Source organism: Mycteria americana, chromosome 2 (genome assembly GCF_035582795.1).
Source record: "Mycteria americana isolate JAX WOST 10 ecotype Jacksonville Zoo and Gardens chromosome 2, USCA_MyAme_1.0, whole genome shotgun sequence".
In the NCBI taxonomy this organism is placed as follows: Eukaryota; Metazoa; Chordata; class Aves; order Ciconiiformes; family Ciconiidae; genus Mycteria; species Mycteria americana.
Window position 1 is genome coordinate 76,312,440 of NC_134366.1, and position 25,262 is coordinate 76,337,701.

Genomic DNA, 25,262 nt, shown 5'->3' on the forward strand with positions numbered 1-25,262 from the left:
GGGTTACGGAGCCCGCGGTGTCTCCCCTGCGCCTTGGCGAGGCGAGCCCCGGCCGCGGCGGAGCGGGAGGCGGCGGGCGCTGCAAGCCGGTGCCGCGCTGTCCTCCCCCGCTCCTCAGGAAAAATAAAAAAAGCGGGGGGGAGGGGGGGGAGATTGTTTGCTCCTAATAGGTCTCTCTGCGGGTTTCTGCGGCGCTGAGCGGAGGGTGACCTCCGGTTTCCGTAGGGGCAGCGGTGAACCGACAGCTCTGCCAGCCCCTCTCCGGGGCAGGGGGGTGTCCGGTAACGCGCCCCGCAGCTTGGGCCGGCAAAAGCCGGGGGTACGGGCCGGCAGGCATCTTCGCGCTCAGCCTCAGGGGCTGTGGGCAGTGCTATTACCGAGTAACGGACATGCTATTTTTAAAAACTAGTAGTAATAAAAAACAACCAGCGAAGATGCGGGCAGCGCTTCCCACGGCACGGGGTGCCCCGGGCTGGGATCCCATCAGGTGGCAACCTGGGGCGGTGGGGTGCGTTTCACCCTCACTTAGGTTACTCCCCGCGACCTGCCTCCTGCTGCTGCGTGACCTGCGCGGGCAGAGCCCAGCCGTGCCCCGGCGGCCAAGGCTGCCTGGGGCTCTGCGTCCCTGCTGGCCCAGGGCCACTGTTAGCCGGGGTGTTCCTGATCCAGCAGGGATCAGGAAAGACCCCAGGAAATCCCATGAGGATTGCCTCTACAAAAAAGATGGCTGCCTCAGGATTGAAGGTGCCTTCTCGTTTACCTCATGTAACCCCAAGGTTAACGAAGGATTTAGTTTGACTAATGAAGGAATTACGTTGTGTTGGGGGATGGAAAGAGGATTAAGCTTTTCTCCAGGGGAAGCAGAGTTGTAAGAGAGAGAGACCAAGACAAATCAAGTGAGGTAGAAAGACAAGACTGGAAAGGGCAGCAGGGTGGCCATGTTTATTATGGGCCTATGGGCAGGGATTTTGAGGGCAACAAGTAAGTAAAACTTTTTTGCCATTATGAAGGTGTAAGATTGGAGAGGCCCTCTCAGTAGAAAGGTAATCTCGGGCTAGTCGTTTTTAATTTACAAAGAATGGTGTCCTGGCTGAGTAACTCCTCATCGTGTGCAATTACTGCTCATAAGGCCTGTAGGGCCTTTCTGGCCATTTGCTTGGGGACCTACGGTCCCTCTTTAAAATTCACTGTGCTTGCCTGGCAAACAGGTGGAGCTGTGCTCCACCGAGTGACACATGGCTCCTTCAAGTGCACTGTTTTGTATATTTAGCTGCCTGCAGGCTGTGGAAAGAAGGGCTGCTGGGAAGGGAAAACGATAGGAGGAACACGAGCTGATATGGCAGGGTTGTAATGGGTGGCTATGATGAACTGTTAAAAACATTTCACATGAGAAAAAGTGCATGTCATGACGGGGGGTCAGTGAAAACTGATGAAGGTTAAGAAATTGGACACCATCACTGAGGCTGTAGCAACAGGAATAAACAGTGTCTGTGAGAGCCGGATCTGAAATAGACAGCCCCAGTCTGCTTCAAAACAAGAATATAAATAAATAGTTCTGGCAGAGGAACAGAGGCAGCATACTACAGTGCCTGTTACCCAGCAAGCTGCTGCTTTGAAGCTTATATCAGCAAGCGTCTGCTTCTCTGGTGTGTATGCCTCATTTTGCACAAGGATAGCTTTCTATGCAGTAACTAGGATTAAGTCGGCTTCTTAGAGAGACAGTTCGAGGTATTTGCAGCTCTTCTTGTAGGTCTGGTATGTTGGTACTTGTTTTTGGTTCCTTGCACTGTCTTCGTTTTCCATGAGTGCTTTCTCTTTTTGAAAAGGTACCAGAAAATTTGAAGCTTGAATTCAAGTGTCAAAATCGGTTAAAGCAGTGATTGGAGTGGGAGCAGCATTATCTGTCTGTGGGGTCTTGGTACTCACATAGCCTGCTATTCTTGCCTTTGCCAGACTTGCCTCTGCAGGCTGGCCATTTTCAGTTCACCAGACAAGTGTCCTGTAGGAAGTCTAGTCATTAATTTAAATGTGTAAATTCAAATAAGTCCAGGGAGCTTTAACAGAACAGCCAATGTCCTAGTACTTTCATATGTCAAAGGTCTAGGTAGGAGTTACAGAATACATTTCATTTTTTTCTTTCTAAAGAAACTTTTACTGTTGTTGAGTGATGGTGAGCAGTCCTAGAGTCAGAAGTTATTTTCTCATAATGCATAGAACAATAAGCTATAAATTAGCTGTTATGACTCAGGAAAGAGACAAAGAGATGGTCAGAAGTGCTACTAGAGGAACTAAGGAAAATCAGTTAGCTTTGAGAAGGTAGGCAAGGGAAAGAGTCTTTCAAAACTCGCCTCATTCTTATGTTCTCTTCCCAGACATCTGCTACTGGCTGCTTGGAGAACTAGGGCACCACATAAACATCTCCAACCCAGTATGCCATTTCTCCCGTTATTATAGAACAAAAGCCTCATTAGGGGAAGTCCTGCAATTATCCCTCATAAATGCCTGCTGTTACAGTATTATCAGTTGTGTGGATAATTGCATGAGATCCATCTGGCTGGCTGGCTAAAGGAAGTCACATATGAGAAGTTCCAGTAAGTGGAGGTGAGAATCGCTGAAAGAGTAATGGCCTTGTGTTCCTTGCATAGCTTTGCATCTTGCCTCAGTCTTTTCTTAAACATACTCTTCTTCTCTACCTCTTTCTTAAGTTCATTTGAAAGAGATTTTTTTCCTCTGTAAAACCGTAAGGCAGTGGTTCTGGTACTATTGTCTGTGTAGAACTGGTTGTGTGATATTCTTGTCTTCTCCTTGGTTCTAGTTAATAAATTGCATTAAAAGGGAGTAAAATACATTAAATTTTCATACTTATTTCATACCTATCTTCTTCATACTGTTTTCTCATGTAAGCTGCAGCTGAAATTCCCATGAGAATGTTATGTCATCAGTGATGGGTGGAGAATTGGGCCTCTCTGATAGTAAATGGGAAGAAGAGTGAGTTTCCACTAAGATGTATCTTAGCTTGTTCACCAAAGTGACCTTTCCCTTATAAGCTTATACAAAATGAGAACCTGTTTCACAATGTATCACTGAGGTACCAAGTTCTTTTTCTTATAAAAATCAGTAATAAACCCTCTACCATATTAATCAATCAGAATATACCCTGCAATATGACTGCTCAAAATATATTGTAAATAAATAATCAAAGTCCTGTATTTTATATATTGCTTCCTTTCTGGTGATGGATTTCAGTTCACTTCAGGTCTCTGAATATTCCTGGATTAAAGCTGAAGTGAGGACTAATGAAAACTATGAAAGAGCTTTCATTTTCACTGTTACTAAAGAGACTAACCTAATATCTTAGAGTTGTGCATTTCTTAGAGGGTTTTTTTTCCCTTTTTGCAAGATGCTAAGTAGACCAGTGGGAACTGATCTAAATTTGATATTACCTCTTGCAAATGTAAGGAACAAAATGCCTGATGTTACCATGATCATTTGAGGATGCTGAAGAAGAAATAACTTTGAAGGTGAAGGCTGATGCAGTTGTAAGAAATTAACTTAGAAACTAGAAGCCTCATGGTTGAATAAGGCAGGGTATGAGTGTTCATATTGTATGGCAAGAGTGCTGGTAACCATAGCCAAAAGTAAAAGCTTGCTTCATTATATTGTCATTTACATTAAAGACTGGGACAAAGCCCTCTATGCCCTGGAGACAGAGGGAGTTCCAGTTCTGACTTCTGTGGAGTTAGGACTTCAACTTGAGTTTCTCAGGCAGCAAACAAACAGCTGAAGTTATTTCTGTATAAAATAACCCACAATCCTCATTGTCCTCTTTCCTTTCCAACCCCTTCTGACTTGTTTCTTTTTTTTTTATTCTCTTTTTCTTCAGCAAGAACTCTCTTTAACACAGAAAACATTATTTTACTTTTTAATTTTCTTTGTTATTTGGAAGGCAGAAGTTGTAACAAAATAAATAAATTGAGGTAATAGTGGAATGAAGGAGGAAGAACAGGAAATGTGAGGAAAATGAAGAAGTAGTATTCAAACCTGCTGTATCTGAAGTCAGTGGCAAAACTCTTGTTAGATTGCAATCAGTTACTTAAAAGAATGTGTGCCTATTCGTTGCAGGTCGACCTCACGCGCACTTTCACCTTCCGCAACTCCAAGCAGACATACACAGGAATTCCCATTATAGTGGCAAACATGGACACTGTGGGGACATTTGAAATGGCTGTGGTTATGGCAAAAGTAAGTCTTGATTCTCATTTCTCCACCAACTGGGAAGCCACTGGGTGACAGTGAGCAGCCTTTGTTAAGTTTTAGCTATGTTGGAGAACAGGGGGGCACGAGTTAAAAAAATCCAGAACAAGAAGGTGTGGTTTCACTGCAAAGCAGCTGTGCTTTTACAGTAATACAGTTACCAGGGGCAGGGCTCTAGATATAATTTCAGTGGAGGTGCTTACTGGGAAGCTTTCATCTTGGGTGTAGCTCAGCTTCAGGTGGAGTTTCTAGAGCTTAGTTTTTGAGGTGTATATTGTGCTCCCTTCCAGAAAACAAATATTAGCTGACAACGGTTTTGGAAGTGTAGGTTACTGGATAAAGCTGCAGCAGTCAGGAGTTATTAGTTAATTAGCCTCTGGCCTCAAGGCTCACCTTAATTTCTTGCAGCACGTTCAAAATATTGACCATAACTTCATGAAACACATCAGAAACCTGATCCTGAAAGGTCGGCTAAGTATGCTAAGTTACCTTTGAAGAGCCATTTGGAGTTGCCTGGTCTGTTATTCACTGTTACTATTTCTTTCAAGCAGGATGAACCTATACTTAAAACGGGAATTTCTGATATCTTGTTATTCTGCAGCTGAGGGAAAGATGACTAACTTGGACATTAATATCAGTTTTCTTATTTTTGCTAGCATGCAATGTTCACTGCAATTCACAAGCATTATTCTCTGGAAGAATGGAAACTGTTTGCTGCCAATCACCCAGAATGCCTTGAGGTACATTTTCGTACTGTAAATTATTATGGTTTATTGCTTTGTTCTGAACTCACATACACTGGAGTCTCTTGGGAATACTGTTGTCAAGTGAGGTTTTGGGGAATGAAGATATTTGCTGTTCTTAAATGCATCAAGGGAAGTGGCTTGTCCTGGTTTAAAAAGCATAGCTATGCGAGTCCATTATGAAAGTGCTTATATGAAGATGCAAAAAAGCAAAGTTTATATATGCCTGGAATAGAAACAGAGAAGTATCCTGAACAAAGAAGGAGGAAATACTTGGTAATAGGTCTAACTGCTGTGCTTCTGTTGGTGTTGAGAGCTGTGGTAGTGCTGGTGAGGGAGAAGCCCAAGACCACAAATGTGAATACCCTTGAGTAACCCAACCACAAGCTGGCCCTGCATGCCCTTGTGCTAGGCAGAGTCTTTGCTATCAGGTGTGCAAGCAGAGGCAGGGCCTGCAGGCTGGAAGGGCCCAGGTGCTGGGCCCAAGCAGGGATGACCATTGAAAGTTGTCAGAGCATATGTGTCCTCCATTTACCTCCTTGCACTAGAGCTCAGGCTATGCTACTGCTAGCTGTGCTGCCCAACTTGTTCAGACGGTCCTAGCCTGAGCCATTACCGTGAAACACCATTTAGTAGATTTAAACATTGACTTAAGTTCTGACTTTTTTGTACTCAGATATCTTCTGTGTTCTTCTGGCGGGCCTCTACATCAGGAGAGGCAGTATAAGAGCGTGCCTGGCTGTCTCCCCTCCTCCTCGGAGTTCAGTGCAGTTTTGAAACTTTTTCTGTATAGAAAATAATACCACACAGCTGTATTGTATCTTTACCTGGGCACATTTTAGAATTATAAAGGCTATTGATTACAGGATTGTCTGAAAGCCAGCCTATCGCTTAAGTTCACCAGGGTTGCTTATATGCCACTATAGGGTAGAAAGTGGTCCCAGGAATATCCTCTGTCCGAACACTTTGGCACTTGGCTCATTTGTGGTTCATGATCACTGGAGTAGGATCTCCTAGTGATTAAATATTGACTTGCTCTGTGACTGTGGATCTCTGCAGAGGTTTTGTGGGCCAACAGCTGTGGAAACTATTTTTCTATTGGAAAGAACTCATAGGAAGACAAAGGAGGAAGCAAACTGCTTGTTTTCAATGGTAGCTGAGCCTGCTTGAGCAAGGGGTTTGGACTACACAATCTCCAGAGATCCCTTCCAAACTCAAATATTCTGTGATTCTGTAGATCAAAGGAGTGCTTGGTGAACTTAAAGACCCAGATTCCACTCTCTGACGGTGCCCCAAATTCTGCCACTCCACCTTCCTGGAAATATACCAAGTTAGGGCTGCTTCTGTGTTTGTGTTAATATGAGTATGGCTGAACCTTCATCCATCTCAGGTGATTATATTTGCCTGTGAGAATCCATTAGTGAATGAAAAGCTGATAAAATGCTAATTTTGCTTTACTTTAGAGCCTTTAAACAAAACAGAAGTAACACATTGATACTCCCAGGAAAGTATTTATTTCATGTTATATAGTATGATTTTCACTAGTTTCCAGCACAAGTCCTCCCAAGACTATGCAAAAAAAGACATACGAAGTGTGTGTTTATCCCAGTTTTTACAAACTACTACTCCCTTTTGGTCTCTCTGTCTTTCTAGCATGTAGCAGCAAGCTCAGGTAGCGGAAAAGCTGATTTGGACAAGTTAACAAGTATTCTAGAGGCCATTCCACCTATCAGATACATCTGCCTGGATGTGGCAAACGGCTATTCAGAGCACTTTGTGGAGTTTGTGAAGTCTGTCCGTGCCCTGTTCCCACATCACACCATTATGGTAAGTGTGTAGAAAGGCTGGAGGGGGTGTGTGGGAATTCTGTCCAGGAACCCAGGACCCAGAGTTTGCTTGGTAGGCATCAGAAGCTCTGTGGTAGCTCCATCAATTTCCGAGTCCTCATTTTAAAAAAGGAAAGAAAGAAAGACAGAAAGAAAGAAAAAAAAAGTCTGACTCAAACCTCTTGTCTTCCAGACAAATACATGTGGACAGATACCCTTCTGAGAATATAGAGGGCAGCTCTATTCTTCTACCCTTTCAATTCAGCAAGATGTTGACTCTGAGCCAAATGACGACTGTTTAATAACATGTTGGCATTGTCAGTCTTCCATTGCTGATAATTTCTGTGGGAATGTTTAATGTGTGCTCTGATACAGCAGTTTGATGTTGGCATGGCAGGCTGGGTGGATCCAATTTTTTTTCCTACTCACATCCTCCTTCCCACACCAGATGTGACCTCTAATCATAAAGTGTGTAGGTTTATTTTGGTGATTCCAAGCTGAGGTTTGCTGTGGGAATGCGCCAACGTTTCTGGCCCGTTGAGGCCAATGGCTGTTTTCATCTATTAGATCACTATGAAGACAGCTGAATGTAGACTAATCCTCGCCTGTGATAAGAATCGTAGGGGTGCTGTGCAGTTGTGAATGGGGTCATCAGGGAGCAAAATAGTCAATGCCGGGGCTTTTCATGCACCTCCTGTGATGTTACTATCCCTTCTCAGAGTGCTAATGCCATGCTTCCTCCAGCCCTTTCGCACTAAGACTAGGGTGTTTGCATCAACATGGGACTCCTTGCAGCAGAGCCCTACTGCTCCTGCTTGTTTCCCAGGACCCTTGAACAAAGGGATCTGAATTTGTTTCCATGAGAATAGCAGAAATTCTCAAACAAGCAACAGATTCTTAATGAGGCTATCAGCCTTTCTTCAAGCCAGTGCAGCAAAAAATCATGTTTAGGCAACACTTTCTCACTGTTTCATGCCAGACACAAAGCTTCACACACGTAAAGTAAATGTGACATAAAAATGGTCATAAATGCACACTCTGACTTCGTTCAATAGGGAATTGCACATTCAAGCAGCTCAGGGGACACTACATTCCTTCCTCCCATGTCGGTGTTCTTGCCTCTGAGTGATGGTGGCATTGGAAAATGGAAGTGGGCTGGAATGCCTGTGGGGTTCTGGGTTACCATAGAGTAATGAATAGGCATCCTTCAACAGCTACCAGCAGATGCGGGAGCCTTTTTGGTATGGCCATATTTCCCATGGCTCTGGGGAGAGCTTTTGGAAGTATGGAATGATAGATGTGGGCTTTTTAAGCTTCCTGCTCCATGTTCACTGCAGTGAGGGAAGGAGCTGTTTCCTTGCTTTGGATCTGAAGTATTGTCCCTAGTGATGTGATTACTCCAGTGTCTTTGGCTTGAAGAGTTGTGGGAGGGAGCTTAAACCACATAGTTCAAAAAAAAAATCTTCCCTATCAGGAGTAGAAAGAAAATTGTGTGTCATCCCCTTCTCCACCCCCCACCCCTCCCACCTCACTCCCCCCACCCCCCCTGACTGCTGACTTGGCTGACTGAGGAGAGAACTCAACCAAGATGAATTGCCCAGAAGGCACAGGAAGTCAATGTCAAAGTGGGGTATCAAGCCCAGATTTTAGTCCAAGGTCCTTGAGCCAGTATCATCCACCTCCCACACCTGTTAAGCTACCTGCTTAGTTTCTCTGCTTCTGTGACTAAGGTTATTGTTACTTCAAGTCTCATTGTCCTGACAGCACCACCTGCTTGAGCACATATACAGCCCTGACCTGTTCAAGTGCCTTCTCTGATTGTAGTTCCTTTCTCTAAACATGGTTTAATATGGCTCATGTTTTTCATCTCCTGCACAGGGATAATTTCCATTCCTGTAAGCATGCTAACAAACTTGGGGTGTTCAAAACCCTTCTGTTTCCCAGAGCCTCCAGAGTCTGTGCAGTCCCTGCAAGTCTCTGATTCAACTAGGGACACACACCTCTACGCCACTTCCAAATGAGTTTACTTTACACTCTGTGCCAAAATGGCCTTTTGAAGCCATTCCTGGCTGAAATGCAGGAGCTTGTCTAGGCTCCTTTTCATGATACTCTGGAAGAAGTGTCCTGCTGCTACGTGTTCTGTCTGCTTTGAAGTCTCTGTGCTATGCCTGCAGTATGCTCTCTGCTGTTGTGGCTTTCAAACAAAAGGGTTAGCAGTTAAATAGAAGGTATAAAAATAAAGAAGCTTTCTCATAGCTGAAAGTGATCTCCAGGACCTTACAGGCTGTCTTGTTTGCTTTCCTCAGCATGACCATTCATTCCACAGTCAGCTGCAGTGCAGGACATAACAGTAACCCAACGCCAGGTCTCAGGGAATGCATGGGTTCAGCTCTGAGGCTGAAAGGTGGTGTGCAAAGCAACTGTGGTTAACGTAGTACTTCTCTGTGGCAGATACTCCAGTGCAGATGGAGGATGACTCTTGTGTAACAACCTTTCAAATGCATGTTTTTGCCTTTTTAAAATACTTGCTTTTGTAATCACATTACCTTATTTCCTTCTGCCTGGCTCTGACACAAGCTCTTTTTCACTCCCGCGTTTCATATTAATTTACAAAGAAGATCAATTTCTCCATGGAACACAAAGGATGGGGAAGACAAACAGGGGCACAAAGGTACAACATGACTTGCCTTAAATCACTCATAAGATTGAGAATGGAGGAAGAAGCAGTATTCAAGTCTCCTGAGTGTCTCACAAATGCAGCACAGTCCCCCAGAATCAAGAATAATGGTCCAGTGGGGTGTTTTGCTGTAGCACAGCATCATGTGCTTGGGTTGTGCCTACTTGCTGAAGTCTAAAGCAAAACTTCAGTTGACATTCATGATGGAGGGACAGAGCCTTTATATTGCAGTAAGCGTAGTCCTTATTTATTAGTGTAATTGTAAACGTTAGGGCTCTTCCATTTCACTGGAAGTCTGTTTAGCAAGCTAAGATATCTTTGCCAGCAAGCTTTGCCAAGTTTTTATCCTGAATTTTTCTTTTCGTAGTGTTCTCTGTTCATTATACAGAAGAAACCCTAGGGAGGGGAGCAGGGACTGTGGCAGGAAGGCTGGGGCAGGAGCATGCTTGCAGATGCAGTAGCACCTGCAAGATGTGGGCCAGAGAGGGAGGCAAGCGGAATTGCAAAGCAGGAGCAGAGGAAAACAGCAGGGGCCAGAAACTCCCCTTGGAGTCAGTAGCAGAACTTCTCAGGGCCTTAATGGAGGCAGAATTCAGTCAGAGAAAGCCATGCAGACTGTTCCCAGTTTATCTCTGGAACAAGCAGCAGAGTCAGTCCAGTCATGGTGTGTCCACCAGGGCTGGGGCCTTAGAGCAGGGGCCAGCTGGGATCCCAGGATAGGAGACAGTGATGCCGCTGAGGCTGTCTTGGGTCAGTCGCCATACTGAGTGCAAACACCCATCTGGTATGGCTCAGGCTCGCAAAGGGCATCATCTCTCCATCTTATGGTAAAGCACCCCTTACTTTGGTGGGTAGGAAGTGTCCTTTGGCAGTGTTCCTGATAGTGTGGAGGCACAGACTGTGCTTTCCTCTAGGATACAAGAAGAAAGTTTGAGAACTGTTGTCACAGACACTTCTCCCCAGCTTGATCCATTGCCATTTGCCAGCAGCTTTCAATCAGTGCAGCAGTGTTCCTGTCTTAGTCAGTGTGAGTCGGTATTTATAGCAGGCTTTTATGAGGCACAGTATCAGATGCCTGACTGAAATTCAGAGGTACTGCCCTACTGTGTTCACTAATTTTGTATCTCTGTCAGAGAAGCTGTAGCCTTTATAATCCTGTTAGGTGAAATCTTGATCCCATTAAAGTCAGTAGTGAAACTCCCTTTGACTTTTCTGAGGCCAGGGTTTCCCTCAGGACTGACCCACAGTTCAGTCATCCTGTATACTGCTGGAATGAGCCAGGGCGATGCTTACTTGAAACCTCACACTGAGTGATGGTACAGCTGAATGTCGCCCTTAGTGTGTAAGGCCAGGCCCACAGCCAGGGTAATTTGTTGTAGCCCCTAATAACTGACCGCACTGAAAGCATGATAGTTTGCCTGACTTTCAGTTGTTACTGATGCTGTTACTTTACTGCCAGGGGTAGCAAAGTTAGATTAGCAGTAAAATAATTACTGGGCTATATCTCTTTCAAGAAAGCCAGTTCTGCAGCAGATTAGAAATGCATTGGCACATGGGCTCATCATTAATATGAGCATAGATTTCGCTAATACAATACTTCCACCAGTTACTGTGTTCCCTGACTACTTGCCCAAATACACCACAAAAATGTATTGTCTGTAATGGCTTCTTTGTACAAGTTCCAATTACTTTACTTGCTTTATATTCTTAGTTAATTTTAAGGGGGTTTCATCTCTATAGTCTCAGTCTTTCTATATTAACCTTTACAGATTTTTTTTTTTAGTTGAAGTATTCTGGCTTTACCTTACAGGTGGGGCTTTCAAAAGCCCTTTTGCCTCTATTCAGCTGTCATACTGGCATCAATGGTAAAGCAAGCATTGGTTTTAGTGGAAGTAGAGTTCAGCTGGATGTGAGAAAACAGCTTTCCCTGCTCTTCAGCTGTGATACTAGGGTCTCTTCACATACAGATAGCTGTGCCTCTCTTGTAGTGGTTTTTTTGTGCTCTCCGGGGTCTGCAAAAGGTACCTAAAAGAAGCAAGCGTGTCATCGGCAGGTTGAAGTCTGCTATGTAGAGCTTCACATCTTCCCTGAAAATTTGTTAAGGATCTGCAGATTCAGAAAGACAGAAACCACTGATGTGTGTACATGCATTCCAGGAAAAAAATATATGCTGGGGACATAAGTGCTTTTCCCTGCTAGGATGAGCATTTTGAATCAACATATGCAGTTCTAGCATTCTCTAGCAGTAACTTAACATTAAACGTCTGGTTAGCATTTCTGAAGAGACAGTTTGACAACCTGCTATGCTCTGCTAATAAGAAGACACTGCTGTTTAAGTTAAATACATATTTGATCCCAAATCTCATGGAGCCACTGACTTTAATACCCGTTTGTTCCTGTTTATGAATCTGTTGCATGTACTCCAGTATTTCACCAAGTTGTAATGTGCTGTGTGTCATACTGCACCGGCAGTCATCTGCCTTCCAGATGTAAACTGCTTCCTTGATGGTGTAAGCAGCATGCTCTCCGTCACCCCACCTTGCAGTGTACAACACTTAGTATAACAAATTACCACTGAGCAGAAAGGAAGCAGCACTTAGCTGGAAACACTGTACCTATTACATATTCTTTATTTCCCGACTGTTCTATTTTATTTTCTTTTTAATCAATATCATGCAGTTTTGAGCAAAGTTAAGTGGTCCTATGTCATAGACCACAAATTGCTGCCTAACAGTATCATTGTTTTTATAAGTGCCTCAGGTGGTGGCTTGTCAGCTGTTTCAGGCTAATAAAAGTGGAAAGTAAAATTCATTAAAAATAAATACATGGTGAAATAGGAGCCAAAAATCAGTAAGTGGAGAATAGGCCTTGCCCAACATTCTCTGGATAGCTCCTGTTGACTTCAGCAGGAGTTTTGTTTCAATAAAAACTAAGAAAATATTAAGTAAGGATTTTAGGATTTGCCTCCTGCTCTGCCCATATCAGTACTGCTACAAACACTTGCTAAGTCCTGGAATATCATTACATTTGAACATCTCTGGATCCTAAATTCAGATGTCCACAAACAAATAGCCCATCTCAGTACAAGCATGAAACGGGTGATGCAGGCAATGGGACTCGTGTTTCATGCAGATTTATTTTGTGCAGTTTTTCTAGTTAGGAACATGCCATAGACATGAGAAGCCACAGAGCTGAAATCCAAACCATACTTGGTTTTCAAACGTCTAATGGGATGATGGGCCTGATGGGATTCATCCCAGAGTACTGAAGGAGCTAGTGGATGTTACAGCAGGACCCCTCTCAATCGCCTACTAAAGGTCTTGGGAGGTCCCTGCTGACAGAAAGCTAGCCAACATTATTCCAATTTACAAGAAGGGCGTGAGGGAAGACCCGGCAAACTACAGTCTAACCTCAGTAGCTGGAAAAATTATGGAGAAGATCATACTGGGTGCTATTGAAAGATGCTTAAAGAACAATGCAATATTCAGGCATAGTCAACATGGATTCACAGAGGGAGAGTCCTGTTTAATTTAATATCCTTCTACGATAAGGTCACCCGCCTAGTGGATGAAGGGAAGGCAGTGGATGTAGTTTTTCTGGATCTTAGTAAGGCTTTTGATGCTGTCCCTCACAGCATCCTTCTGGATAGGTTTTCCAGCTGTGGGATGAGCAGGTACACAGTGCGCTGGGTGAAGAAGTGGCTGAATGGCAGGGCTCAAAGGGTTGCAGTGAATGGGGCTACAGCTGGCTGGCAACCAGTCACTGGCAGTGTTCCTCAAGGCTCAATTCTAGGGCCAGTTCTGTTCAATATTTTTATCCATGATATGGAGGCAGGAGTTGAATGCACCATTAGGAAGTTTGCTGATGATACTAAACTGGGAGCTGCTGTTGACTCTCTCGAGGGACAAGAGGCCTTGCAGGGGGATCTAAATAGATTGGAGCATTGGGCAATCATCAATGGCATGAAATTGAACAAGAACAAATGCCAGATTCTGTACCTGGGGTGGAGTAACGCCGGGCACAAGTATAAACTGGGAGAGGAGTGGCTGGAGAGGAGCCCTGCAGAAAGGAATCTGGGGGTGCTGGTTGACAGCAGGCTCAATATGAGTCAGCCCTGGCAGCCAAGAGGGCAAACCACATCCTGGGGTGCATCAAACACAGCATAACCAGCTGGTCAAAAGAGGTGATTATGCCGCTGAATTTAGTGTTGGTGCAGCCTCACCTTGAGTACTGTGTGCAGTTCTGGGCCCCACAATTTAAAAAGGATGTTAAGGTCCTTGAATGCATCCAGATGAGAGCACCAAAGTTGGTGACAGGGCTGGAAGGCATGTCCTCTCAGGAGCGGCTGAGGACACTGGGTTTATCTAGCTTGGAGAGGAGGAGGCTGAAGGGCGACCTTGTTGCTCTCTACAGCTTCTTGAGGAAGGGGAGAGGGAGGTGCTGATCTCTTCTCCCTGGGATCCAGTGCTGGGATGCGTGGGAATGGCTCAAAGCTGTATCCCTCATGGGAGGTTCAGACTTGACATGAGGAAACATTTCTGTACCGAGAGGGTGCTCAAGCCCTGGAACAGGCTTCCTGGAGAGGTGGTCGATGCCCCATGCCTGTCAGTGCTTAAGAGGCATTTGGACAATGACCTTAATACCATGCTTTATCTTTTGGTCAGCCCTGAAGTGGTCAGGCAGTTGGACTAGATGATCATTGTAGGTCCCTTCCAACTCAATTCAACTCTCGTTCTCTCCTCTCTCCTCTCTCCTCTCTTCTCTCTCCTCTCCTTGAAAGTCACAAATGAGCTGTGAAAGTTTTACGCCGTGGCTGAACTGCATTTCATATCCTGTATAAACATGGCCAATTGATGTGTTTAATAGAGGAGCTGCGCAGCTTCGTTTCAGTGAGAAATGGGGATGTGAGGGTGATAGCAGCAATGGGCTGTTTTTACAGTTTGGAAGAGTTGTTTGCCTCTCTGTGCTTTGGGCACAGATCTAAATGTTCTAGGTCTGAAAACGACCAGCCTTTCCACCACACCAGTGTAGCCTCTGCTCACTTGTTTTTCAAAGCCTGTGTTATATCTGTGGCGGTCTATTGGCATCATCCATCCCTTACCTATGGTTCTGGTTACACCTTAGCTTTCCTCTAGGCTGTAGCTGCTGAAATCATCCCCACCCACCCCCCGGGAAAAGGGTTTGTGTCCAGCCAGATAAAGTTCCTGGTCCTCCTGGCTGTGTGGCCTCATGGACATTAGCTCTGGTGCAGAGGAGATGGCTAATAGGGGTGGTCTCTGGGCTGCAGGGTTGGTTTCTGCCGTGGCCTGAGAGAAGAGTAACAGCACTAGGTTTGTCCTTGGGATCCGAGTGGCAGAGGATGTGTCAGGGATGCCCAGCAGCTGTCCCCAGTGCATGGCCACCAAGGGCAGGGACAGTCCCTTGGGGGCAGGGACTGCCTTGGGGCCAGCACCCCAAAGGCCTTCCTCTGAAGGATGCTGGGCGGCAGGTGGGGCTGCACACTGGGGGAGGGGGGCCGTCACCCCCATGGCACCGTGCCACCGCCTGACAACGCAATAGTCACAGTGCCGTGGGGAAGATAAAGGGGGCATCCTCCCATCCCTTGCTGCCAGCCTGCCTGGCACAGTTGTTGAGACAGAGCTGGCCTGGGGGGCAACCCGCAGACATCTGAGAGGAAGTCCTTGAGGAGCTGGCGGAATTACTTGGGGGGGGTTGAGGGAGGAAGACCAGAGGCTGGACAAGGCTGCTGGAGATGAGAAGAACCACCAACACCTTTTCAACTGGAGAGCAGTGGCCAGACCAAGGGAATGCCTTCTTGAGGAACACTTGAGGAGCACTGCAAAGCTCTCTGTCCTCATCCCCTGCAGAGCCAGGGGCAGCAGCCATAAGAAATGGCACGCAGAGATGTTGCCAGGGGTCCCAGTGCTTTGGAGCACCCAGTGGTGTCCTTCCAGGCACGGGAAGGATTCTTGCCCCCAAGGTCGATCAGGCCGGGGGCATTTGGCCACTCTCATAAGGCCCTGAGATGGCTTCAGGTTGAGGGAGAATAGGGGTTGGGCATCTCCTGGGGGGCGTGATGTGGGACGTGGGACGAGGAGGCAGGTCTTGCTCACATGCTCAGGGAATAGGCGATCGCCAGCTCTGGGGTCAGGAAGGAATTTTCCCCCAGGGCAGATTGGCACTGGTCCCTGGGAGTTTTTTGCCTTCCTCTGCAGCATTGAGCATGATCACTTGTCAGGGCAGGGCTCCTCTGGTCCTTTTTGGCTAGGTTACTGCCTGCTGCTCATGCACCATGAAGATGGCCTCTCGTGCCCTGCAGCTGGGAGAAGGAAGGCTTTTTTCCCCCCACGCTGGGCTAGCAAGTGTTTCCTGGGGTTTTTTGCCTTCCTCTGCAGCACTGAGCACAGCCCCTTGCCAGGGTGTCTTTGGGCCATTTTGGCCAGGTGCCTGCTGCTCCTGCTCCACGAAGGTGGCCCTTATGCCCTGCATCTGGGGGGAGGAAGCTTTCTAGATACCCGGGTGGGCCCCCAGGGTGGGCCCCGGGGGTTGCTTCTTGTCCTCTGTAGCATTGAGCATAGCCCCTTGTCAGGGCTTCTCTGGGCCATTTTGGTGAGGTTCTTGCCTGCTGCTCTGGCACCTCCAAGGTGCCACTCGTGCCCTGGCTCCCTCAGGCTCTCTTGCCCATTGCAAGGTTGTAGGGGGATCGAGCTCTGCTCTTGCCTTGGCTCTGCTTCCCCAGGGGTTCTTGCTTGTGCAAAACAGCCTGTGCTTGGAAGGGCTGCAGGCTTGCTGCACCATCAGGAGCTGCCACTTTTCAGCGCACTCCCTGCATGCAATACAAGTGCAGGGCAGGCATGAGAGTGCTTTTCATGCATCACTGGCCAAGAAGCACAGCGGAGCAGGTTTTGGAAGGCAAAAAGTATGCTTGTCATCGATATGTGTCATACTTGGGAAAATACCCCACAGTACCACACACCTCTTCTTCTTCTTCTTTTGTGTGTGGTCAGTCCTGATCCTCATTCTTCAAGTTCTCACTCTTCAGGAAACAGGGACTGCTTGGCCTGTATTCCTGCTGCTACTTTCTGTAGCTCTGTGACGTGCCTTTGCCAGACTGCAAGGGATGTTTTTTCAAGCTAAACTGAAAAAGCTAAATATTAGCATGCTCCTGGCTACACATGTGCATTGTGTTAATGCTTGTGAGCATTGGCTCTGAAACAGATTCAGAAAAATAAAATTAAACTAAACTAAAATCCTCCTTCCACTTGTAACCTTTGTGATATGTGTCCTTGAAAGTGTTTTTGGAGCTGAAAAACCCCTGGCATTTCAGGCAAATAACAGTCTCATCGTTATTCAACTCGTGAGTGTGGGGAATAGATTAGAATGGAATGGAATGGAATGGAATGGAATGGAATGGTTATGCTATGGTATGCCTAGAGTTCTGCATGACAAGCTATGACCTAAGTCTGAGGGGTCCATCCAGGAGAGCAGCTCTCTGCAGTACAGGTCCCAGGCCCATCCAGGAGAGAGGGGCAGAGACGGGCACACCTACAACATCGCTTAGGCAGGGACTGAAGGCCCCAGGCTGAGCTGAGACTCCACGTTCCTTGGGCCCTTGGCAGGAGATGGTCTGGGTGGGGGCCCCAGGGCAGGCCGGTCCCAGCCATTGAGGCCTATGAGCACCCCCAGGAACCTGGCAGAAGTAGACTTGCACTGCTCATATACTGTCCTTCAGGCACTGATGGTTGGCCACTTTGGAGACAGAATATTGGGCCAGATGGACTTTCAGTCTGATGGAGCATTGTTGTTCTCAGACTCTTTTGTTTTATTATGTTTTTCCAATGGAAAGAGCTCAGGCATTTCTAAAAATGAGTACAAAGAGAAAAAAAAATCCACAGGGAGATGAACAGGTATTGCTCACCTCAAAAAGATTTGCAGCCATTTAGTTCTGGAGCACTTCCTGCTTCAGACTGAGGGCTTGATCTCTGAGCCTTGCTAGTGTCAGAGGTGTGGGGTTTTTTGCCATCCTGTGGAAACCCAGCTAAACTGGATGAACATAGAAGACTTTCAGAAACCACAGTTCACACATACTTTCTGCAAATTTGTTCAGATGGTCAAATTATCTCGAGACGACCCACAGCTTTTACCCCCATCAGAAGGTACATGCCTCCTTCCCAGAAAGTGACAGAGCCAGTGCCTAGGATGGGACATGATTACCCATTAAATTCCTTCTGCTAGTGCAGGGCTGGGAAGAAATGTCGTCAGACATTACCTCAATATGTACTTCTAGGGAAAGGAGGAGGTAGGCAGAAGAAATAGGATAGGATAGGATAGGATAGGATAGGATAGGATAGGATAGAATAGAATAGAATAGAATAGAATAGAATAGAATAGAATAGAATAGAATAGAATAGAATAGAATAGTTCAGCTGGATGGACCTATAATGATCATCTAGTCCAACTGCCTGACCACTTCAGGGCTGACCAAAAGATAAAGCATGGTATTAAAGTCATTGTCCAAATGCCTCTTAAGCACTGACAGGCATGGGGCATCGACCACCTCTCCAGGAAGCCTGTTCCAGGGCTTGAGCACCCTCTCGGTACAGAAATGTTCCTCATGTCAAGTCTGAACCTCCCGTGAGGGACGCAGCTTGGAGCCATTCCCACGCATCCCAGCACTGGATCCCAGGGAGAAGAGATCAGCACCTCCCTCTCCCCTTCCTCAAGAAGCTGTAGAGAGCAACAAGGTCGCCCTTCAGCCTCCTTCTCTCCAAGCTAGACAAACCCAGTGTCCTCAGCCGCTCCTGAGAGGACATGCCTTCCAGCCCTGTCACCAGCTTTGGTGCTCTCATCTGGATGCATTCAAGGACCTTAACATCCTTTTTAAATTGTGGGGCCCAATTGATGGGATTGCATTCCCGTACTGTGTTCCCCCACAGTATGGGAATGTAATTAGTGCAGCTATAGTGAATTGTTTCAGGATGTGCTATGTCAGCATTCATTTGCCTTGTGCGGCCCTTTGCAGAGAGGAAAGCATGGTCTTAAAAGGTAGTGGTTACCAGTTTGTTTACAAGCGTAACTCAAAGCATAGGTTTTAGTTGATAAATCCCATGTTGTTTGAAAATAAGGACTGTCTTTTTTCCTAAAAGCCCTCTGGACAGGGGGCACTCCTGGCAAGGGAATTTGTCTCTAGCCTCACTCTGCCTGCTGATCCACCCTATTCACATTTGGACACATGCAAGGGCCTGTCTCATCACACGGAGCTTGCATCAAAATGTTGAGATTCTTTAACTGAATAGACATGGTCTGGCAGCTTTCTGCACTCATTGCACCAGTTTTGGAAACTAGCATGTGTGTGCTAGAAGACTTTTTCATAGTTTCTTTTATTAATTAAAAAAAAAAAGAAGCTCCTTTGTATCTGAATAACGTCATCAGTAATTTCATCACACTGACATTCTCAGGTGGTTTCAGGTGAGCATGTAAAAAGCAAAAATCTTCAGTCCTTCTTTGCAGCTATCCTACAGGCATGTAGGGACTCTTAAAGAGTGGCAACTGCCACCTTGCTGGCACTGCCACCAAGAGTCGGATGGCCACCTGGCCAGCCAACTCCTTACCCACATCAGCATGATCAGCAACAACCTTCCTCTTCACTAAATGTCTGCGGAATTCATTTAAAAACCCAGCAACCTGTATTCACACTCCTGGAGGGTAAAGCTTATCCCCACAGACAGCAGTGCCACTAACTGCATCGCACTGATCCACCAGTGTTTTGTCTCTTGTAGCTTTTTCAGTGCCAAATCAGCTGATTTGGCACTTTCTCCAATTAAACTTCCAAAATGGAAGCTCAGTTAATGCCAGCTGTGGTTATTTCCTTTCCTAGGAGGAGACATCCATTTCTAAAGTGAGTAGACTAACCCACCAGCTTCACGCTCAGAGCCTGCCCACACAGTGCATGCAGTGCTCACCCAGGTGGTGGAGGGCTGGATCTGCTGGTCATGACTGCGTGGAGCTGGACTCCAGCAGAAAGGGAGTGAAAAGCCTCTAACACATCTTGCAGGCTCCACCCTTTGTGCTTTGATGCCATCAAATGTATGAAACAGTGAAGTTCATGGCCAGGTCTTTTGAATTTAGATTGCGGAAAACCATGGTTCGAGAAATGTAGGTTTCCTTGTTGACATCATATTCTGGATTTCATGGCATCCTTGAGCCAGAAGAAGCTGTATCTCATGGTGTATTTCTACAGCCCCTATACTCCCTACCAGCTGAAGCTCTGACAGAAGAGATAGCCCCTACATCCATAAAGCATGCGTGAAAAACTGCAGAGTAGAAACAGGTAACACAACCTCAGGTGGAGCACCATGAGTTTCTGCTCCAGTTTTGAAACATGGGAGTAGGCAAATGTTCCTGGAGGCATGAGTAGATCACAGGGTGACGATGAGCCACGAATGTCATACAGGCAAATGCATTTTTGTGTGTCAGGCAAGATACTTCCGTAGGAAAGGCAAGCATTGTGCAAAGTCCCGGTGAGAACTCACCTATACCACTATGGACAGTTCTCATTCCTCAGGTTCAAGAAAGATAAATTCTGTCTGGGATGAAGGCAAACAAAGACTAAGCAGTTGATTAGGGGCATGGAGGGCCTACAGAAGACGAAGATGACTTGAAGGAGCAAGATGAAGCCTGAAAGGGCTGCCATCACTTTCAAGAAAGGTATCGAGGATGAAGGCCAAAGGAGGAGAAGAGCTATGGAAGTGCAAGGAAAAATATGGTAAAGAACACAAAACAATTCAGGATTTCTTTCCAAGAAGAAGACCTCACCCTAAACAGCATGCTCTCTACATCCCTGCAAAGTTCATGCATAGGGAACCAAACCCCTTTCTTTCACCTGTGGCATCACCACAACCAAATGAACATATATGGTATAAATTCCCTTATTTACATAGTCTGAATGTACATATCAGTTTTGGCACCAAAGTACAAAATGTCAAGAATAGTACCTTCCTTACTCTTTCAGTACTCAAAATACTAAATCCTAAAGGAAAAAGAGATTTGCCAGGGTTTTAGATAAGATCTGAACATCTTCCCACAAAGTGAAGTAGGCAATGGGATGGAGAGCTATAGGCTATTCAGGAGGGCTACAGGCAGGGCAGGAGAGGTGGAGGAGTTGCACTGTATGTAAGGGAGAGATCTGACTGTATAGACCTTATGGTTAGGGATGATGTGGTTGAGAGCTGCTGGGTGAGGATTAGGGGGATGGAAGACAAAGCAGATATCCTGATGGGAGCTTAAGGATCGGGGTTTACTGGACCAATCATGAGATTAATTTGACTCAAGAATGAACCCATATGATTTGTTTAATCTCTGTGGCATGCACAATGAACAGTATGGTGAACTATATTCTTCCTGACTCTATATAGTTCAACTCATAAAAGCTCTGGATAAAACTCTACATTATCATCATTAGTCTTTACTGCAGTAGTCTTGAAATCTCCCATGTATGTGATATTGTTCCTTCTGTCTAGGCAGGCAATGTGGTGACAGGAGAGATGGTAGAAGAGCTTATTCTTTCCGGAGCAGATATTATTAAAGTGGGTATTGGACCAGGTAAGTCAAATCCAGTCAAATAAGGGTGACTATGGTAACATTGGTGGGGGAGTTGTCCAGATGGAACCAGTATATAATGCTGTTTGCTTGCCCATTAGGATGCCTAGACCCACTCAGGTCAATAAAGTAACAGTGCCCTTGCACATAGTATATTTAAGAAATATATGGGCAGGGTGCTAGTGTTTCGTACTGCCAAGTGTTACATATTCCGTCTTCTGACGGTGAAGATGACTATTATTGGAAGCACTGAGTTGCCTGAGTTGCTGCCATAAATTATCAGTGATAATATGTGTTGTGTTTAGGAACACTTTTTCTAGCCTGTTGAAAAGCGACTGAGTCATCCCAGCTCAAAGGATACTGTGTTCAAGTATCCACTTCTATCAAGGAAAGATAGGTTTCTAAATAGCTTTATGATTTGTGTTCTGAGATTGCCCGTCTTGTCAATGTCGTCAAAGATGAAATGGCATTAATTAAGTGTGAAGTATGGATAACATTGCCTCTACCTGTTACTATTGCCTAGGAGCTATAATACTTACATTAATGCCCTTATATGTTACCTATCACTGTAACATTCCCATGGGTAAATGGGAGGACCCTAAACTTCTTACAGTGTTTTTCCTACCTTTCCTTCCGTAATATTGTTGTCTGGCATATACTGCCATATTGTCTTCCCTTTTTTCTTTCCCTCCCTTGTGCATTTGTTCAGGTGCTCCCTCGTCTTGCTATTTTCTTCACAGACTGCAGCTGGGGTCACCATGCGTGGGCTAGATTTTAAACGGGCTAACCAAGTGCCACTGACAGTATAGCTGTGATCAGCCAGTGCAGTGCAGGCAGATTGTTTACTCTACAGTGCCAAATAGTTATGGTTCATGAATGGATAATTTGAGCAGAGCAAATGATGTAATAAAGGTTGCAGTTGTGCCCGGGAAGACAGCAAACAACAATAAATACTGCAAAATACGTGAAGAATAGATGTTCCTGAACAGATCTGTACAAGTTGACCACCCAAAACCACAAGTTACAAATGTTCCTCACAGAAGATCAGATCTTGAGGCTCTTTTCCAGATAATAGTCCATCCTATGGAAAATGGCAGTGATGTATTATAAGGCATTACACATATAAGTACATATCCTGTGGAGATTATTTTTAAACTAATTTTCTTCCTACTTTGCAGAAATACTTCTCAGTGTTTCCACCTTGTCAGTTCTTTCAAAGATCTTTGGAAACTTTTACTTTACTGGTAGCTCAAGTATACCTGGATATCAGCTGGGTGAAGGGATCCAGATTTCACTGCATTTGGTTTAGAATCTGTTTTGAAATTCTCGTTATCATGCAGACCTTTATGGTCTGTATCCTAAATTATAAGACCTGGACTGGCAAAAAGCAGTCCTCATTTTGACTCTTAATTTGCAGAAAAAAATAGAGAAGGTATTCCAGAAGATCTATAGCCATGTTACCATATTGAACTATAACTGAAGTGGGGTTTTTATAGATATGTATATACCATTTTTTTATATATATATATATATACATGCACCATGTATGTGTATAAATAATACAGTTTAATAATCAGATATAATTAGTGTATTTCCTGTAATACTACACTATACAGTTTTCTGATGATTACTTATCTCACTTTTTAAATGCTGTGTGCTGATTTTCTTATATTCCCAACTATTGTGATCAACCAAATATTTGTGCTTTAAGTATTAGGCAAAAGATGGGTTTCTCTCCTTTGTGGAAAATCTCCACAAAAAAGAAAATAAAAGCACAGATTTTCCCTGAGAATTATTTTTAAAAACATTTGTAGAAAAGAGATAGAAATATTTATTGGAAGAAATATTCAGGTATTAAATGCTGCTGCTGAGTCTCACGGGTTGTGACTCTGCTCCTTTTGTCCCCCTTCCCTTCAGGCACCTCAGTCAGATTTGCTTTCTCGTCATGCAGTAATTCCCCCAACTGGGAAGCATTACTGATGAGACCTAAACTGGGAATTTGAGACCTAAACTGGCCCTGGAGAAGAAAGAGGGGATATTAGTCACCTCAATTACAGCTCACATGAAGTGGTGTGATAGCATTTCAGAACTCAAGTTCCTATGGGTTCCTTTTATCCATGAGAAGCCAACATTGGCAATAGAGACTTCTTGAGGGAAAAAATATTACAGATAGAAACACATTTTTTCCACAATAAAAAGAAAACAAGCTTTTTTTCTGTCAGCCTAATGGGCTATGGTTTTTTCCTCTCATTCTCTTGTCTAGGTTCTGTGTGTACCACTCGGATTAAGACGGGAGTGGGCTATCCACAGCTAAGTGCTGTTATTGAGTGTGCAGACTCAGCACATGGCTTGAAAGGACATATCATCTCTGTAAGTAAATATCATCTACTCTCAGATTCCCACTGTGCAAATCATTGTGGAATAGGAGAATCAAACAGTCCAGTACCCTGCATGTTAAAGGCTATCCTTCTGTCATCTCCAGTTGACCCCTATACTAGCTCCTAAGGTAGTCAGTGGAGATTTAAATGTAAAGAAACCAACTCCTCTAATGTTTAAAAAGACTTGGGCACCTCACCCCTGTTTGTGCCTTTGGAAAGCTGCTTCTTGCTGCCTGAATGGAGTAAGCTGTTATGTGAACAGAATAGGAAGCTTGATAGTGTTTTCACATTGAAGCAAACTAATTCCTACAAAAGATTTCTGAAGAATGAGTGAAATGTAAACATGGCTTTTCCCAGAGAGTGGGACTGAGGGACAGGCAGGCAGCAGAGGGGAGTACAAGGTAAAACAATATGAGCCCATCTGTGCCCTAGTAACTGGATTGAGTCAGATAGCATCCTCACAGAGCTCTCTGTGCAGGGGCAGGAGTGTTTCAGAAGTGGCTCTGTTGAGCACAGCTGGCACGTGAGCCACGTATGTTCTCACAAAGCTCTGGGGAAATAATGAGCCTGTGGAGAAAAAAGAGCATGTATCTATCTGTATCGCCTGCTAATGGCAGCTTCCACTCTACCAGCAAGACCAGATTCACCTCACATACAAAAAGTAAATCTGTAAGCACGGCCTCAGGCTGAGCTAGACTGCAGCCTACAGCACCCAAAGGTCCTGTGTGCTTAGGGACGCCCAGCCAGTCAGCATGCCCCTGGCTGTGTCAGGCTTGCACAGTCTCTGCAGGCTGTCTCTGAGGCAGCCAGTAATCAGGAAGGCATAGGGGCCAACCAGCATGCTGTGCTCACAGGTACCCCAACAGTCTCCTTCTGCGGCCCTAAAAGAGACCACACACTGAGTTTTAGATCTACTGCCAAGTGAAGTCGCTGGAAGGCCCTGATTTGTTCGACCCAGTTATGACTAGTATCCATGTGAGGAAAGGGGTGTGTTGTATTGTTGAGGAAGGAGGAGAGAAGAGAACAAACTGACTGTGGATGGGCAAGGGACTTGACTGTATTTCTTGGAGCTGTGGGTATCATCGAGCAGGAAAACAAGTATGTGTTACAGTCAGATCTCTCTTGCTCTTTATTGTTAATGCATATGCATTCTCTCCTCTCCATGGCTCCCCTATATGAATTTTGCAGAAAAAAAGAAAAACAGTCTGTAATTTTATGACTTGGGCAGTATTACAGATGTTTAAGTCTACAGCAGATAGCAGAACGTGTGTGCAATAGAGCATGAAAGACTGACTCGTTACTATGAAGGCTGGATAACTATAGGTGTCATCCTAGCAGTGGTGCTCAGAGACCCCTCCTAGTTTTGCAATAATCATTTTCTGCTAGCAACCCTCAGAAGAATGTTATTATCCTGATTTTACAAGAAAACAGGGAGTGCGTATTTAGACTGTTGAAAAATGAGACCTTTCTGTACTATTCCTCCTCTCCTTTCCTGCTTTGGGGATGGAGTAGTTCCTGACCTGCTTAGGTCACGTTGGCTTCAGTAAGCCCACACCTATCAACTCCCTAGCCATTACAGGGGAAGTATGAGAGGGCAATTTAATAGCTGTCTGCTACAACATCTGGGCCAAGAGAATTACCTTCAGCTGTAACTGGGGTCTCTAACACCACTGCAACTCAACTCTGTCACCCCAGCTAAGGAGACTAAAGCAAGGGTGAGGATATTATGCCTGAATTCTGCAGCATTCAGATAGGTATTGGTGTGTTTATTGGGGAAAGAAAAGGC

General features: G+C 45.2%; 1 protein-coding gene across 1 annotated transcript in view; it reads left to right on the forward strand.

Annotated features, from left to right (window-relative positions):
• GMPR (guanosine monophosphate reductase) overlaps nucleotides 1-25,262 on the forward strand; it is a 50,324-nt gene that overhangs the window by 693 nt on the left and 24,369 nt on the right. The window contains exons 2-6 of the mRNA XM_075493808.1: nucleotides 4,123-4,242; nucleotides 4,911-4,994; nucleotides 6,651-6,824; nucleotides 21,020-21,101; nucleotides 23,362-23,468. Of these exons, the coding sequence (XP_075349923.1) occupies nucleotides 4,123-4,242; nucleotides 4,911-4,994; nucleotides 6,651-6,824; nucleotides 21,020-21,101; nucleotides 23,362-23,468 (567 nt within the window). The remainder of the gene's footprint in view (nucleotides 1-4,122; nucleotides 4,243-4,910; nucleotides 4,995-6,650; nucleotides 6,825-21,019; nucleotides 21,102-23,361; nucleotides 23,469-25,262) is intronic.